Raw genomic sequence first — 18,074 nt, forward strand, 5'->3', positions numbered from 1 at the left:
AAAAGTTGATATTTTCATAATAACGATGTAGTTTTAATCGCATTATCTTCAACATAAATATAGTATAACTTTGAAAATGTATATATTTTATCTTGGGTTAGTATATTTTACTATGATATCGTTACAACCAATGCTTGTTCAAAACTTCAGTAACATCCAAAACTAATTTTGAAGCTTTTGAAAATATTGACTATGTTATGAATAAGATTAAACTAACATAAACTAATCATATCAATAATAATATTATCCATTGAAGCTCGTTGCGTATAAACGTTAATGTATCTAAAATCATTTTAACAAAATGTACCTACTAAAATGTTGATGAATATAAAATCTTTAGTTATAGATTTCTATATGGCTTATAAATCTTTAAAATAATCGAATAAAATAAGATATATTATTATGTAGATATTTATGAGTAATAAGTAATAACTATTAAATAGGTAATAAACTACTATATACTATATAATATTACAATATATAAGCTAACAATAAATGTTACATAATTTTGAGTTGTAAGTCGAGCATTGAAACTATATTGACTATTTAGTGGTTTAGATAGTATCCACATAGTTCCATGTTAGTTTGGCTGGATCCATTGGCTGAATATTTTTTATAGGTAGTACTTTATGTATATCATATTTTTAGTAGTTTCACTTAGAGTTTACATTAGACCTTTTTATTACCTTTTTATCTAACCGGTATCCTGGCGGAGTTTACAATCGCCTTTTGTAACATATTACATAAAAAACGGGAACAACAATATTTGCATTAAATTACATTTAAATTAATTAACAAACTGCACTTTAATAATATACAGTATGCAGTTGCAGAGTTCAGCTTTTTGTCAAGGATTCACGTGCGAGTATTTGTTTACTCATGAATGTTTATGTTTTCCGGTTTACTTTTCCTGGCAGCAAATAAAATCCCACCTTTGCGGTGCTGTTCACCTCGAATCCCACAACCTGGTTTCAGTCACAAGGTATCTGAGATTATACCAGAGAATTTAAAAAGAATATGATCAAGTCTGGATTAACCATATGTATTCAGTTCTTCGTTAACCGTTTTTATCAATAGGTTGTGATCCACATTAACTATATAATTTGTTAAATTTATAACGTAGTATCCATTGACGGATGGCAAACGGATAGAAATCCAACTATTAACATCGACGTGACATCAAACTGAGTAAGTGAACAATAATTGAAATTAATTTGTCCACATTTTTTTTTTTATAAGAAAGCTTCATAATTGTTATATTTTTTTTTATCATAATTAATTATTTTTATTTTTATCATCTATATATATATAATATATAAATACATATATAAATTGTATACATTTATAAATATTTGTAATTATATTTATAAGCCCAAATTCGTGATTAATTAATTTTAAAAATTATTTATATGTAATACTTATAAAAATATCTTTCTAATTCTGAACGATTTATTTACAACGATAAGTGTAAGTGTTTTATAAAATACTTTTTATAGTGGAAAAATGCTCAGATATTCAACTTAGAGGAAGTTTCCTAGTAGCAAATTAGTGCTTATTTGTATTTTGTTGTGGTTAATAGTAAACATTTTTCATAGTTAAATTAAAAATATTGTTCGTGGAGACTTGGAACTTTTGAAGTACGTATATTATTATATTTTACACGCACTACTACATATCATTATGATTGACCTTTTCAAATGCATTTTTTTTGGCAAAATTAATTTAACCTTCTATATTACCAAGCCCGGATTAAAGGGGGGCTAAAGGGGGCACGGTCCTGGAGCCTATTGATTTTAGGGGCCCATCTTTATTCCCAAAATATATTTTTTTGGCGTCCAATACAGTTTTCAAAAAAAAAAATTTAAGTTGGTAAATTATTTTTAATAATTATAAACAAAATTGTCCTCAATTTTAAATCATGAAAAATTACTATAACTAACGAACTATGGTTGCTAACAATTTTGTTTCTTCGTATGTTTTTAGATTCTGAGTGAAACGATGAATGTATTGATTTTACAATGATGTGTGTTTTTTTTTTGTTTTTTTTTTATTTTTGTGTCTGTCATTACCTTTTAGAACTGTAAAAATGCTTAAGTTTTCTTCAACAGTATCTGTTTTGATAGGAAAGTGAATCTAGTTGGTACTTTGGTGGGTCGAAAGTAAAAATTCAAAGTAGTTTTCAAATGCGCCGTGAAAAACAAAAGAAAAATTAAGGAAAAACGGGAATTTTCACGCAAAATCTATTTTTGAGAAAATTTATTTTGGTTTTTGGTGTAACTTTTAAACAAATGACCGTAGGTACATGAAATTTTTACTGAATGTTTATATTAGCATTTTCTATACACCATAACATTTTCCAAATATTTTGACTTATTTTGAGCTCTTTACGGACATTTTCAGTATTTTTTTTAGTTTTTTTTTCTATAAATATCAATGAAATTTTATTTGTTCGTTAAAAAAGCTTGAAAATTTAATAGAAGGATCCTAGTATATTTTTTCAAAGGCTGATGAAAAAAATTAAAAATCCATAATATTCACTATTTTTTTTTTTTATAAGCATTTAAAATTCAAATATTAACAAAATACTTAAAATGACAACAATTTGCAAATTATTTTGAGTTAGAAATTTATAAAATTTTTTTTTTTTTAAATCTAAGATTTGAAAATGTAATACAAGATCATTCATAAGTTTGTCTATCTTTATCAACAAAAAAAATGTCTTCAAGCAAATCAAATTACATTTTTATGAGCGTTTGAATTTCATATTTTTACAAGATTGGATATTCACTCCATTTCTCACGTAATGGATTTTGTAATTACGTTGTAATTCAAAAACGAATTACTGTAGATACATGGAAATTTCACTGAATTTTCATATTTTTATTTTCTATACACCGTGCAATTTTGAAAATATTTTTACTCTTTTTGAGCTGTTTATAGACATTGTCAGTTTTCAAATTTTTTTAGTTTTTTTTTTCTATGAATATCAATAAAAATTTATTTGTTGGGTAAAAAAGCGTGAAAATGTAATGCAAGGCTCCTGATATATTGTTACAATAGCAGTTGAAATACATTGAAAATACATAGGCACAATTTTTTTTTATAAGCATTTAAAGTTCGAATTTTGAAAAAATATATCAAATTTAAAATTTAATAATTATTTTTAGTTAAAAATGTATAAAATGTTTTATAGTTAAAGATTACTACGTAAATAGGTTATATATAAATTACTTTATTCACAATAATATCATCAAATATACTTAGTAATATTATGGGCTGATTGACCGTTTTCGCTTAGAATCGTTTTTCTAATACAATGATATTATATTATTGAATTCAAATTTAACACACCCACCTTTTTTTTTTTTTTTTTTGAATATAACTATTTAAAAATATAAAAAGATAGTTTTAAGAAAAAAATATTTAGCACTTGTAAATTAGGTAGTTAAGAGTATTAATGCATATTATACTAAACTTTAGAGGACCATAGTTAATAACCTAGAGAACCAAATTTGATCATTTGACTGTCAAAAAAAAAGCTTTACCGGAATCCATAAAAAATATAGTGATTACCATTGAAAAAATAATGTCGATTTTATTTTTGGTACAACCACAGAATAGTTTAAATTTAAACTTTATATACTTTATAAGCTTTATTATAATAGATTAAATTTTAACTCCGTGTTTAAAAATTTTGAATATGTTATAAAAAAAATTGCCTGTTAAAAATAAGGAAACGCGTGTCTTTTTTTGTTTTTCTATATCATCGATCCATAATTGTTAAAAAAAAAAACCTCGTACAATGACATAAGATACCCCCTAATTACTTATTCATTTTTGTATAGTAAAAAAATATAAAATATTATCGAGTCGTTAATATGTAATGATACAATTATTTTTAAGTTAAAGTTGAAAGGAGGCCCACTAGGTGTATGGTGTCTCAGGGCCCAATTGATCCTTAATCAGGGCTTGTATTGGCGATTGAAAGCTTATCAATTATCAGACCGGAGGGGTGGATCTATAATGAGGAACATGTAAAATAACATAATATAAATAATACACAGCGTCCCCGTTACATCTTATCAATTTCAATCGCCAATATTACTAATAGTAAAATAAACAACTATATATCAATAATATCGTACAATATATTTGGTAATACAGGCTGACACGCTGTCGTCTTCGCTCAGAATCGTTTTTTGTATACAATGATTTTATGTCATTGGATTTAAATTTAGCACATCCATTACAGCAACACACGCCGCACCTAATGTACAACAGCAGTATCCACTCGTCCTCCTTTTTAAATTTATAGATTCAGTAAATTGAGAAAGTAAAAATCATTATTAATAATGATAATGTAAATAATAATTAAACTAATAATAATGTAAACAAAGATAATTTTTATTTATAGATTCAGTATTAATAATATTATAGTGTTAATCATAATAATTTACAGTTATTTAATATTTTGTATTAATTCATAATAATTATGCTGAACTATAAAATTACGGCGTGTAACGTGTCAGTATAAAAAAAAACAAGGGCATTCATTTCTCAAATCGACCTTACTTCAGTTACCGGTTCCTGGAACGGGTAGTTCATACCAATGACAAGCTTTTGGCGTCAACCAGTTTTTGATGGCAGTGCATGATGTATTGCACGTGACATTGAACGGCTTTGACGAAGATATTCAAGGATAATAATATTATACAAACAACAAATGGATTGAAAAACTAACACATTTAAAAAAAAATGTATAGCAATTAGAATTCATTAATCAAAAAGTATAGGACAGACGCAGCTAAAAGTCTGGGTACCAATTGCATTCATCATTAACTTACTGTCTTGATTTTATTATTCTAGCAATAACGATCATGGCGAACGTAACTGACAGCCACTTCATCGCGGAAGCTGCAAATCAGTTTTTTAACACGTTGGAAAAAGAATTAGTATTTGGTTGGTATAACTTACTGATATTTTTATTGCCATGTATATTATATACTGTATTGATTGTTTTGATTAGACATTTTTCTGACGATCAATAAAAATAAATTTAATATAAAGCGGAAATATTATGGTACCTATAAGGGTTTGGTAGTTTGACGTTCTCTTTATTCTGAATCAGAATACAGTTAATTGTATAAATTATATGATATATAAGTTGATTAATTTAAGCGCCTACACTCATGGTATAAAAAAATATCATTTTTTTTTTGAAAATATTATTCTCACATAATTATAATGCATGGAAAAACAATATTTTTTTTAAAAAATGTATGTTTTTTACAAATTGTTATAATTTTATAAGTTTTACTTTTTGTATGACGACATATATTTTTAATGTCATATTTCTTATCAGGATATTTTTTGAAGTACTTTGATATATTGAAATAATATTTCGAATGACTAATTAATTAGTTATAACTTATATGTATTTAATGTTTACATGAGCAGAGTAGAGTTACACAAGGGTATCCTGCAAAATATTGGTCCACTATTTCACACATCAGAACTTTAAATATTTATAATAACAAATTAACTAACTAGCATTGCAAAGTTTGCTTTTTATGTAACGAAATACTCAACTTCGTAATATGAAATTAAATATGCGTTGTCATAAAAAAATAAACTTAAAAAAAAAATTGAAGTAAATATAGTTTTTTTTCAAAAACCTTCAACATATTTGAAATAATTAATTTTTACTTAAATGGTTCGCATAGTGTATAATATAATATACAGAGTGTAATAGGAGTACCCGACGGATAAAATAACTTTTGTTCTAATCAATATTTATAATTTGTTTTGACAAATAACTTAGTCATTTGCGCTACTATTGAAAAATTTAAATTTTTTTGAAAAAATTCAAAATACCCGATTTGTATTTATTAATTTATTTAAAACGTAATAATTTTTTTCAAGATATTTTTTTGGGGAAATTTCTTGACATGAGTACCTATACATGTTTTTTAAATTATTTATTAACGATATAATTTTCCACAATTTTTGTCATACGTTTAAGTAGCGTCATTTTTTTTTTTGCCACGTATTTCTGTTACACCTGTGTATAAATTATATACGCTTGAGCGACCAAATCACTGTTTTAGATTGAAAATGATTAATACTTGACTGGTTCGATCCCTTATTTACATTTATGGACCTAGGCAGTGGCGTGGCAAGAAATTTCATATAGGGGGGGGGGGGGAGGAGGAGGCTTAAAGGTTTATGTAAAATCATTTTTTTAAATATAATATTATAAAATAGGCTAAAATAAACATGGTCAGTGGGGGGATACAGCCCCCTTCGCCCCCTCACGGGCTACATCTCTTGACCTAGGTATATTAATATTTTCATACAAGTATTTTATTTTTATTTTGATATTAGCCCATCTCCTCATACGTATTCCAACAACATAAATTTAATTTTATATAAATTGTTCATTCAAATACATTAACAATTATTATTATTTATAGACGATGAAGTTGATTCATGGTTTTTAATGCGATCACCATTGCCAGTTTTTTCTATTGTGGCAGTTTATTTATTGTTCATTTTAAAAATCGGTCCCAATATGATGAAGAACCGCGAACCATACCGACTCAAACACATTATGTTAGTTTACAACCTTTTTCAGACAACTTATAATGCATTTATACTGTATTGGGTAAGTTAAATATTGTAAATACATTATTTAAATATAAAATTAAAAAAGGTTTCAAAAGTAACCACATCTCCTTTGTATAGTTGTGTTCGTGTGTAATTGTATAATTGTCTTGTCTCTATAAATTCAACAGTTAACCATTGTGCACAATTCCTAAATTGATTTTAAATGTTTATTTTCTTTTTTTTGTACATTTTGTAGCGAATAATATTGACTATAAAATTAATTTATAATGCAAAATTAAGATTAGATTGAAAAATTTAATAAATTATTGGTTAATTTTTCCGGTGTACATGCAATGTATAACCTACTAACCATTTACCAAAAAAAAAAAACCATTTTGAATAGCTAAAGAAAGGTTTTATTGTATTTGACCAAATTACATTTTTACAAAATTATAACGTAATTCAGAAACATGGCGCTTATTTATAAAAGAGCTGTCAGCATATAAAAAATATTCCATTCATTGATGAAGAAATCACGTAAAAAGGTCAATTCACATTAAAATGTAATTTACAAAGTTCTCCTAAAAGTGATAATACAAAATTTTTTTATGAAAATAATCTATACACTGCCAAATTAATTTATAATATTAAACCATTTAAAGTGTCAAGAAACAAAAATACTATTTAGAACAATGTGATATTCTACCACTAACTACATCTCAGTATTTATGTAAATACATTCATACCTAGGAGAGTTTACTGCAAACCTTAACCTCTCATAATATGCGATACGGTATAATTTCGTCATAGTCTTTAATATGAATAATATTATCAAGATATTTTAAGCTCTTAAATTATTTGTTCAGTTTGTATACGGAATACAAAAACTTACTTTTGCACTATTTTACTTAAAACTAATACCTAATAAATGAAATATATAGTATTATATTTTGTACGACTTTTTTTAGATATTTTTTACACCTGGAGGATTGTCTAACATATGGAATTATTCATGTCATCCAATTGAAAGAAGCAAAAATACATTCTTATTATATGAGGTAATAATAATATTGCAAAGATGCTGAATCATTTTAAACTAAGTATACGTTTTTAAACACTAAACGTGTATGTACCTATATATTATGCACATTTAAAACGAGGTATCACATTAGCTATGATTATAGTTAATAATATATTATTAACATCATGTAAGTGTTTCACTACTACCCAAGTTTAAAAATTAGGTATAACATTATATAATATATTATTATTTAATTAAACTGTAGTATTTTGTACTAACTATAATGAGTACATTAACCTTTTTGAGGCTCTGGGCGGTAGCATAATGGTTAATGGGGCCCCTACAACTTGGACAGAGTACTATCGTATTAAAACAGGCAAACAGCTATAGGGGGACCCCCTCGATCACGGATCTCTGGGCACGTGCCCAAAGCGTCCAATGGAAAAGAGGTGTCTGAGTGCATGGTAGGTAGGCAATTTTAATCTGACTAATGTATTTACAAAATTATATGTAAATCTGAAGTATCTAGGTTTTGAAACAATAAGAAATAAAAACTTAAGACTCTTAAGTTGTATTAAGTTTTTACTTGTATCGTCATGATTTAGAATTAATCTCTTGATATTCAATAATAAACAAATAAATTACACTGTTTTCTATAATATATAGTTTGGTGTGTTAAATAATATTTTATCAACAGTTAAAAGTTGATATTTTTATTTTTTTATTCGACTTACAGCTTTCACTGCTAAGGTTATTATTAGATTTCAAAAACAATAATGAATTAATGATATGAAAGATTAACAGTGCAATGTCTAAATAGAGTTGTACATATTAATTGTTTTGGTTAGTACTCATCATCTAAGTTGTCCGAAATTTGTAGATTTGTTCAGTGTGAGTACGGCAGTATTAAGAATAATCAATTCAACCAATATCAACTTCAGTATAGGTATATAGCCTAAAAATCATCTATGATCTATCGATTCCGCCACCTACCAATAGTTACCACTAGTCATATATTTGACTTAATTATCTAACTAATAAATTAACCAATATCAAATATAATAATATATTTGATTATTTCCATATATATATACCTATATATATATTGTATTCAAATGGAAACTTATGAAGGAATATCAAATGTAGATTAGATTTTTTTTATTAGTATAATTATAGAATTGATATTAACCTAATCATCGTACCTTTTCTACTCGGTAGTATAAAATATAGGTCTGACGGAATCGATGAATCCCCGTCATTAAGGTGTTTAACTAAGGTTTGCAACATATAAAATACTAGTTCCTATATCTTCTCAAAATATGGCCGTGGGACTTTTTGGTATTCCCTATTCTCAGTAGGTATGTGTATATTAACTTAACTTCTATGATTAAACGATCGAGGTCTAAACTAGTTTTTTATTTGTGCTAAATTTTCCAAAGTTTTTAATTCCCTGTATGTTCTATAATGCTTATATTGTTGGATAATTTATGAAAAACAAAATTAGAATATTAACTGTCGTATTTTATAATAATATGAATGATAGATATTCATAAATTGGTCTTATTAATATAGCCCATTATTTATTATGTTCATGTTGTATTTTTCAGTTGAATAAAGGATCGTGGTACTTTTTCTTCTCCAAAGTCATCGATTTATTGGATACGGTGAGGATATGATCATTTTATCACAATTATTGTTTGAATTTGATTGTAATAATGTTGATAATATATACATATTTAGCCAAATAATATGGCATGTTATGCTGATTATGTACATGTCGTGGGCATATAGTCAAATTATGGAGTTTATTAAATGATTAGAAAAATAGTCAAATAATTTAATTTTTATGCGATTTTACCATCTGTTTAGACATATAGTTAAGATGCATATATGGAAAATACGTAGGTATGTGAAATATTTTTAATTTAGTGTCCTTATAGGTACTATTGTTTTAAAACTTAAATTATAAATAAATATAGATAATTACTAATTTGTCAAGCAGAAATGCGGCAATGTCAATCCAGTCGATGTTTGTGAACTAAAAAAAAAATTTTCCACCAAATGCCATCAAACAATAACATGTTACAACAAGTACTTACTAACTAAAACTATACAACAATTTGTAATTATAATATGTATAACTTTTTTCATTTTTATACTCGTACTAGCATACCTAAATAGTAATTATATCTATATGTATTTCTAATTTTAAGTTGTACCAAAGGACACGAATTAATAAATTATACATAATTTTGTATAAGATAATAATAAATAATTAATAAGACAAGTTTAATTTTTAAAATTATACAATAAGTTTCAATTTATTATTTGCCTGACTTAAAATAGGAATTTAGTTAAACGTCTGTGCATTTAATTAAATGATTGGGCATTATATCTAAATGTCTAAGTGGACAGTAAAATTACATAAAAAAATTAATTATTTGAATATTCTCATAGGCATTTATAAAATGCCTGATTTGGCTATATGCTACGACATATAATATATTACATAAACCGTTACGGTCAGGTTAGGTATGTATAATGGTAAATTATTTACAATTATACATTTTGTTCTAATCAATTTTTTTATTATATTTTTTATACAATTTACATACGCTTGAGTTACACATATAGCAAACAATTTTTTATTTTTATTTTTTAATACTGAAAATAAAAATATCAAAAACTGATTTCAATTTTTTTTTTTTTAAATAGCCAATTTGTAAAACTAGTTTTTAGAAAACTTTAATTTGTAAAAACATTTATCTAAGTCGTATGATTTATTTTGTATGATTTTTCAAAATGTCAACATTTTATGAAGTCAGACTCATTAATTTTAAAAACAAAACTATTTATAAAAATATTTAGATTTTAACAAGTTCCTATTTAAAAAATCTCATACTATATTTTTAAAAGTCTATACTTTTTGGATTAAAAATTTTTTTTACGACTGTATCAACTTTAATTAACAAAAATATTGAGATTTTAGACAAATGTACGGTTATACTACATGATTTTAAATAAATGTTTTTACGATCAACATTTATTTTTAAAACTAGATTTTCAAATTGTATACTAAAATTTTTTTTTGTTAATTTTAAAAAATAAAAATAAAAATTGTATACTTTAGGGTAGCGTCTAAAAAATATATTTAAACAAATTGATATAAAATATTGATTAGAACAAAAGTTATTTCAATTGTCAGGTCTTCCTGTAACTCCCTAAATATATTATTATGTTGTATTTTATACTATTCAATAATTGGTTTTCCAATTATGAACTACTAAGTCAATAATATTACCATTTTACTAAAAAAAAATATAATCCATAAATAACATAATGAAAACATTATTAACATACGTTATACGTATGCAGTATATACCAATATCTATTTAATGTTATAAATGTTTATATTTTGTGTTACAGATATTCTTCGTTTTAAGAAAAAAACAGTCCCAAGTTACATTTTTACATGTATACCATCATTCAAATATGGTCATCACGTGTTGGGCATATTTGAGGTTCATCAAAGGTAAAACTTCACAATATTTTGTATTTTATTATCAGTGAATTTAACTAATATGAACTCAGGTCTATTGTCTATGCGATAACTTTGGGCTATGATACAAATAAACTCTATACACATGACATCACATTATGGAAACGACTAAGCTTTTTAGATTAAAGGCAGCGACTCAAGAGTGGTACTAAAATAAAAATAATAATTAATTGACACTTATTTACCATTAAGTTAAACCAGTTAAAAATTAATATTTTATTGTTGTGGAGAAAAAATAATATGATCTAATTCGTATACGCCGATAAAGTATGGATAACCGATGGTGGTTTAGAAAAAAAACTGACAAAATATATTTGAGATAGGTACTTACAATAATTATTGCATTACTGTAAATTATTTTTTAAAATAATATTAAATTAAGAGGATCCATGTATTTGTTGTCTCCGTCTCACACACGCACGACATAGCAAATTTCCATTCGCTAGGTAGTTTAAATAGCGTGTTGTTAGTTTTAATATTAGAGTGAATTGACCTATTATCATACTTTTAGGTAAGAATATTATCTGTGCTTGCGCGTTGGCGATTTTTAAATATTTTCATTTTCAAGTAAGATATGTACCTACGTGAAATATAAAAAATTTAAAATGCTCATATATCTCGCTTGAAAATTAAAATATCGAATGAAGCACAGATAATGTTATTATGTAAACATGTTTTAATAGGTCAATCCACTCTAGTATCAAAACTAACAGCATACTATTGAAACATTTGAAACTAGTGAAAGACAATTTGTTATGTCGTGCATGTGTAAGACGGAGACAACAAATGTATGGGTAGCGTCCTCTTTAAGCATTTTCAAAGAATCAATAATTTTAGGCAAATATATTATAAGGTGACGTTACATCAAAATGTCTATTATATTTCCTGTCTCTCGCGTAAAGTATAGCAAAAACGTTCACGTTGATGCGTTTTTGAAGAAGTAATTGAAAATTGGTTGAGAATTTAATCATTGATTTAAAAAACTAATGAATTCATTATCTATGAGGGCACTATGTTGCGTTATTTTTAATTTTATAATATTATTATACAATCTGTCAATCTGTATTACCCAATTCCGCCCGGGTGGTGAATTGTGCTAATAAAAATTATTATTTTAAAATGTCGTGACAAAAAACTAATAGATAGCGCCACAGATGTATTATCATCGGTTTACGTCGTAGGACAAAATTGAATTAAAACTGATGTTCAAAAAAGAAAGTGTGTTCTTTTAGTTATAAAAAAAAATCCACTTGACGATTGGATAAGTGGTATTTTTATTTACTTTACCTTTAAAACATCATAGCTTTTTTATCAATACATTCTTAGAAAAAAATAAGTCTCGAAACCATGAGTGCCTATATTATGACTCAAAGATGGAATTATTTTCATTCTGTTTTTATCTTTTTAAATGTATTTATTCACGTATGCATTGCACGTGAATAAGACATATTAAAATAAACCACCAAAAGACATTATATTGACATAAAAACATTTATAGTACCTTCAAAATAATAATATACTGTAGATATCTAACATTGCTTATTAAAAGTATTATTAATATTTTATAATAATTAATTATAGTTAATTGACAATTATTAATTTAGGGTAACTACTGACTGATATAAAATATAACTAACTGAATCATCTCAAGCAAAATACTTTTAAACAATAAACAATTAGTGATCGATAAATTAATATAACTATGAATCAACTACGCAGTATTATTATTATAAAGTTACCTACACAAATGTAACTAAATACCATGAAGAAATATATACCTACTTGAATTTATTACATTTAAATAATTAAATCTACGCATGTCAAAATCAGTTTCAGAAAATAAACTTCCTTGAATTGCTTGGCACTTATCAATAATTTTATTAATATTATTATTTTTAGGTGAACAAGCAACACTACCCGGAGGAATCAATTCATTTATCCACACTATCATGTACTTCTATTACTTCCTAGCAGCCTTGGGCCCACAAATGCAACCTTATTTATGGTGGAAGAGATATTTGACTAGAATGCAGATTGTAAGTATTTCGTTAACTAAAATACCATACATGTATAATACATGAAATCATATTATTACGGTTACTAATTACATTTTTAATTGGGTTTTCAGATTCAATTTGTAATTGTTTTACTCTGGTATATAGGACTCGTGTGTTTTAATTGCGATTATCCAAAAATTTATATTTATTATATGTTTTCGAATGTAACACTCTTTCTATACCTGTTCTCGTTGTTTTACAAAAAAACATACACCAAAACTCCAAAAACGGTAAAATCGAATTAAATATTAAAAAGAGCACATCATAATCGTTGTAATAGATAGTTTGAATGAGTCTATAATACCTATGTAATATTATGAAAAGCTCTATTTTTACAAAAAATTACATGTAAATATGTTCAGTGTTTGAAATATAATTTCTGTAAATAGGTATAATTTATTATGTATAAATAAAAAAAATAAGATGTAATTATATCAAGACGTATAAAAGAGTAAATTATTATAATTTGATAACATAAATTATTATAGTGTTTTTTTTTTATATTATTATTATTATTATTATTATTATTATTATTATTATTATTATAATTACGGATTTCAAGGTTATGATTAATAATATTAATTTATTATCAACATTGTTTATTTTTTTACATACGAATATAAATAATATAATGCGTAGTACATGGCAAGTTGAAAACAAGCTGTTTTGTAATGAAAAGATGTTTTAATTAATTCATGTTATATAAAATCTATGCAATTTAGGAAACTCTATATAGGTACCTAGAAATGTGTTTTATATTAAAATGTTTTGTGTGTATGCAAATAATTATTTTGTAATATTACTATGGTGAGAGAGAGAGAGAGAGAGAGAGACAGAAATAAGTTATCCTGGTGCAGCAAAACAGAAATATACTTAATAACCGAGTTATATAATATAGTTGATAAGTAAAGATCTGGAATTCCTTTACTTGCTTACATACTTTTCATTGATGAAAAATTATTCTTAATGATGACTATTGTATAGTCCCCATTGACTAAGCAGCAGGCATTAGGAATCATAAAAAATTAATTTAATGACTTAAGACTTTTATATTATTTTGGTGAATTTGGTTTACAAAAATATAAGATAAAAACAAAACCGATCAAACCGTAGTTAATGTGATTTAATATTATGTATTCAAGTTATGCATTTTTAACTATACAATATAATTTACATACTTTCATAATTTTAGTGATCTTTGTATATATTTGAACATTAGACGCTTAAAAAAATGTTATTTCTATTAGGTTTTTTTTTATTATAATAATGTATTTTAAATGTTCGATCTGCTTTACATATGAACAAAAATGTTATCATTTATAAATCGTAAAGTTTAATTTAAAATGTCTATAAATATTACAAAAGGAGACAACATAGTTTGAAAATTATATCATATAAAAAAAATACTGATATAATTATTTGGTGAAAAAGTTCAAGTGTCTACACTGTAAGCTCTACAGAACAGTTATTCATTTTTAAAATACAACAAAAATCTTCATAATGAGAACTCCCGGTTTTTAAAAATATATTTTTTTTTGTTTTCCTTTTCTATTAAGAATTGTACAGAGAATTTTTAGTTTTGACCTTGCGTCGGGAATTGAAATAATAAAGCAATTTTACTGATCGAAAAGGTCATGACAGACACAAAAATATAAAGAAACAAAATGGTATAAAAACACATCGTTGTAAAACATGCATCACTCCGCACAAAATCTAAAATGTTGTACTATATTTTAAGACTTTAGATAGAAATTACATCCGAACGTGATTAACTCGAAGTTAAAGGGACCGGCCAGAAAGTTTGAGTTATTCAGAATTCGAGTTATCCAAGGATAATACAATTATAGGAAATTATGGGGACCCGGGAAAAAGTTGGAGGTATCGACGATTTCGAGTTAAAGAAGTTCTAGTTAAACGGACACTACACCCGCATATTATGTTGTCTCCGTCTAACGAAATGTAAAACAAAGCAAAAACTGTTTTGGCGTGGGAAAGAACTGAGAAGGCCACAGTCATTACTAAGAAACGAAATTTCCACCACATATAAAGGAGAATTTCAGCTATGCAGTATCATTTTTTATTTTTTTGATGTCGTAATTTTTAAAAAAGTATTAGAGTTTAAAAAATACAAACAATAATGGATTTTGAAACAGTAAGAACTTTTTTCGTATAAGTGATATCAAAAAAATAAAAAGGATATTGCACAGCTCAAGTTCTCCATTTTATGTGGTGAAAATTTCGTTTCTTAGTTATGTGTGTAGCTTTTTCGGGTTTTTCCCGCGCAAAATAGATTTTACTATGTTGTACATTAATTGTAAGACGGGGACAACACATGCGGCTGTAATGTTCCCCTAACCACGATCGACTGTATTTCACTTGGCAATAATAAATATTAAATTACATGTTATTTGATTGTTTTAAAATACATTATGATTCAATTTAATAACTGTGTCTAATTGGCAAATCACATGGCCAGCAGTCCATTTTATATTATATTTGTGTATCAACTCGCTGCATATGTAACTATACATTTTTGCATCACAATACTGCATGTATGATATCCAACGATTTTTATATATATTTTTTTTTTGTTCTTGAGACTTGTTATAATATAGTGTTTTTATTCGTTAATGGTAGTATAATATTAACGTACGATGACTTTGGTGTGTTGTGTTAAACATAGTGTAAAACATTAATTAAATAGTTAACCTTTTTGTTTGTGTGGAAAAATCTAAAACCATGTCAAAACAAAAAAATTATCAATCTTCCTTCTCAGCTTACTGCGGTTGGCAGTCTGGTAACATCATATGAATATGATTTAAGGACGTAAGGTTAAATCAAGGTAATATCATACTAACGCGTTATAATGTTTGTTATTATTTATCGAATAGATAAAAAAAAATATTTTTCTAATGGTTTATCTTAAATAAATAATTATGTTAAGTGTAAACATAAGTAATCTATTAAGATAAATAAATGTAAAGTATATTTTTTTGCAAAAAATAGAATTGAAATTCAGAGAACCAACAGTATTTTTACTTATTGCACTACAGAATAAAATAAGTGGCAATAATAATGTTGTTGTCACACACGCACTGAAAGTTTAATTTCCAATGCCAGTTGAAGCATTGGAAAATGACTCATTAGAAAAAATGAGTTAAAGATATATTATAATATTACAAGAGTAGCATTACACCTATCAATAATATTGGAAGGATTTCAATTTATCTGTACATGATACATCATCTGAGCGTAACAATTAAACATATTATTATGATTAGTGAATAAGGTCACCTGAGAACCTTTAGATTTAAGCACTTCTTGTAGTGAAAAATATCGTGTACTAAGAATTAGTGCAGGAAAATAATAGTAAAATATTTTATCAGGCAAAGCTGATCGCCTTTTACTACTAGTAGTACTACTGACTACTTCCTAACTGACATAATCTATTAATTACATTAAATGCATTGCATACCTATGTATAAGAAATTATGTATGCATATAGCTATGAGGAAAAATGAATTGTTGCTTTGGTCATAGCTTATTAGTTGAACTAAAAAAAAGGAAGATAACATAATTCTTGAACAAAGTGGTAAATGAAAATTAAGAAAATTTCATCTGTGTCTTATGTCAGTCAGATTTGTCCGCAAAGCGAGGTAGGTACATAGACAACGACTTGATTGTGAACTGAACAACTGTAGTACACTCAGTGGTGGATTTAACGGTCGTTTAATCGGCAAATGCCAACGAGGCCCCCTCCTAAATTGTGTACTGAGGCCCACCTAAATTATATAGTTGGATTTTTAAATTTCGACAAAAAGAAATGTATATTGCAAACTGGAACATAATTTACCATTGTTTTAATAATAAAACAATTTAAATACCTATATAGGAATACTTCAAAAGTAGAAAATGTTATAATTAAATAAAATAGAAAAGATGGAAGTAATAACTCATATAGGTACGTAAATCTAAGTTAGGTCAGTGGCAGATCCAGGGATTCTACCCACTATCATTGATCACAAATAAGATTATTTAATTAATTAATTAATATATAATATAATTCATGATTGCACGAAAAATAAAAATAATAATTTTGTAAGTATAATAACAATCTTTTTATTACTTAATAAGTGACGTAAATTATGATTTATTGGATACCGTTTTCGCGATAAATTCGCAACGTAGGTACATATGAATATTGAAAAATGTGGTAAATATTAAACAGGGCTGTGAATTTAATGCGTTTGCACTATGTTTTGAACTTTTTTATACCATGGTAATATTTTTATACATTGAACAGGTTAGAATATTGTTTCTAACTATACTATAACTATAACTATAAAGTTTTTATTAAAGTATTATTATAATATTATAAATAGAGAGGCGTCGAGTAATTGCCTACACACCACCAATTCACTCGCCAACCTAGCCGACCTGCCGGTCACAAATACAAGCATCCACGCACATCATAATTGTTTTTGTGAATTATATTATAACGCGGTAATTTTATTATCGACTATTGTGTGTATAGCAGCTCCTAAAATTGAGCGTAGCTCGAAAAGTGAAGTGTGTAGTACGAAATTTAAAAGTGTGTAACTCAAATTAAAACTTTATAATATTTTGTATAATTTTATGGCTTCACATTTTTTTTATATTTGAATGGCTTTTTGTCAAACTACATTTTAATTATGAACTACATTCTTTTTTTTAATTAGTTGATTTGTGACTATAAAATTAAATATTGGTTGATATTATTCCTCGCGAACAAACCGATCGGTTTTGTAAAATGGGGGTAAGTATGTTCCCGATATATTTTGCACGAGGCCCC

At 26.1% G+C, this 18,074-nt stretch overlaps 1 protein-coding gene across 1 annotated transcript; it reads left to right on the forward strand.

Moving 5' to 3' along the window:
* Positions 1–1,034: 1,034 nt before the first annotated feature.
* LOC100167113 (elongation of very long chain fatty acids protein AAEL008004-like) lies at positions 1,035–13,832 on the forward strand. The gene is given in 8 exon segments (NM_001293503.1): positions 1,035–1,188; positions 4,867–4,959; positions 6,474–6,664; positions 7,575–7,664; positions 9,235–9,291; positions 11,054–11,159; positions 13,086–13,222; positions 13,315–13,832. Coding segments are annotated over 7 exon segments (837 nt in total). The 5' UTR covers positions 1,035–1,188; positions 4,867–4,877; the 3' UTR covers positions 13,489–13,832.
* The last annotated feature ends 4,242 nt before the right edge of the window (positions 13,833–18,074 follow it).

The sequence above is a fragment of the Acyrthosiphon pisum genome, chromosome A1, assembly GCF_005508785.2.
Source record: "Acyrthosiphon pisum isolate AL4f chromosome A1, pea_aphid_22Mar2018_4r6ur, whole genome shotgun sequence".
Lineage (NCBI taxonomy): Eukaryota > Metazoa > Arthropoda > Insecta > Hemiptera > Aphididae > Acyrthosiphon > Acyrthosiphon pisum.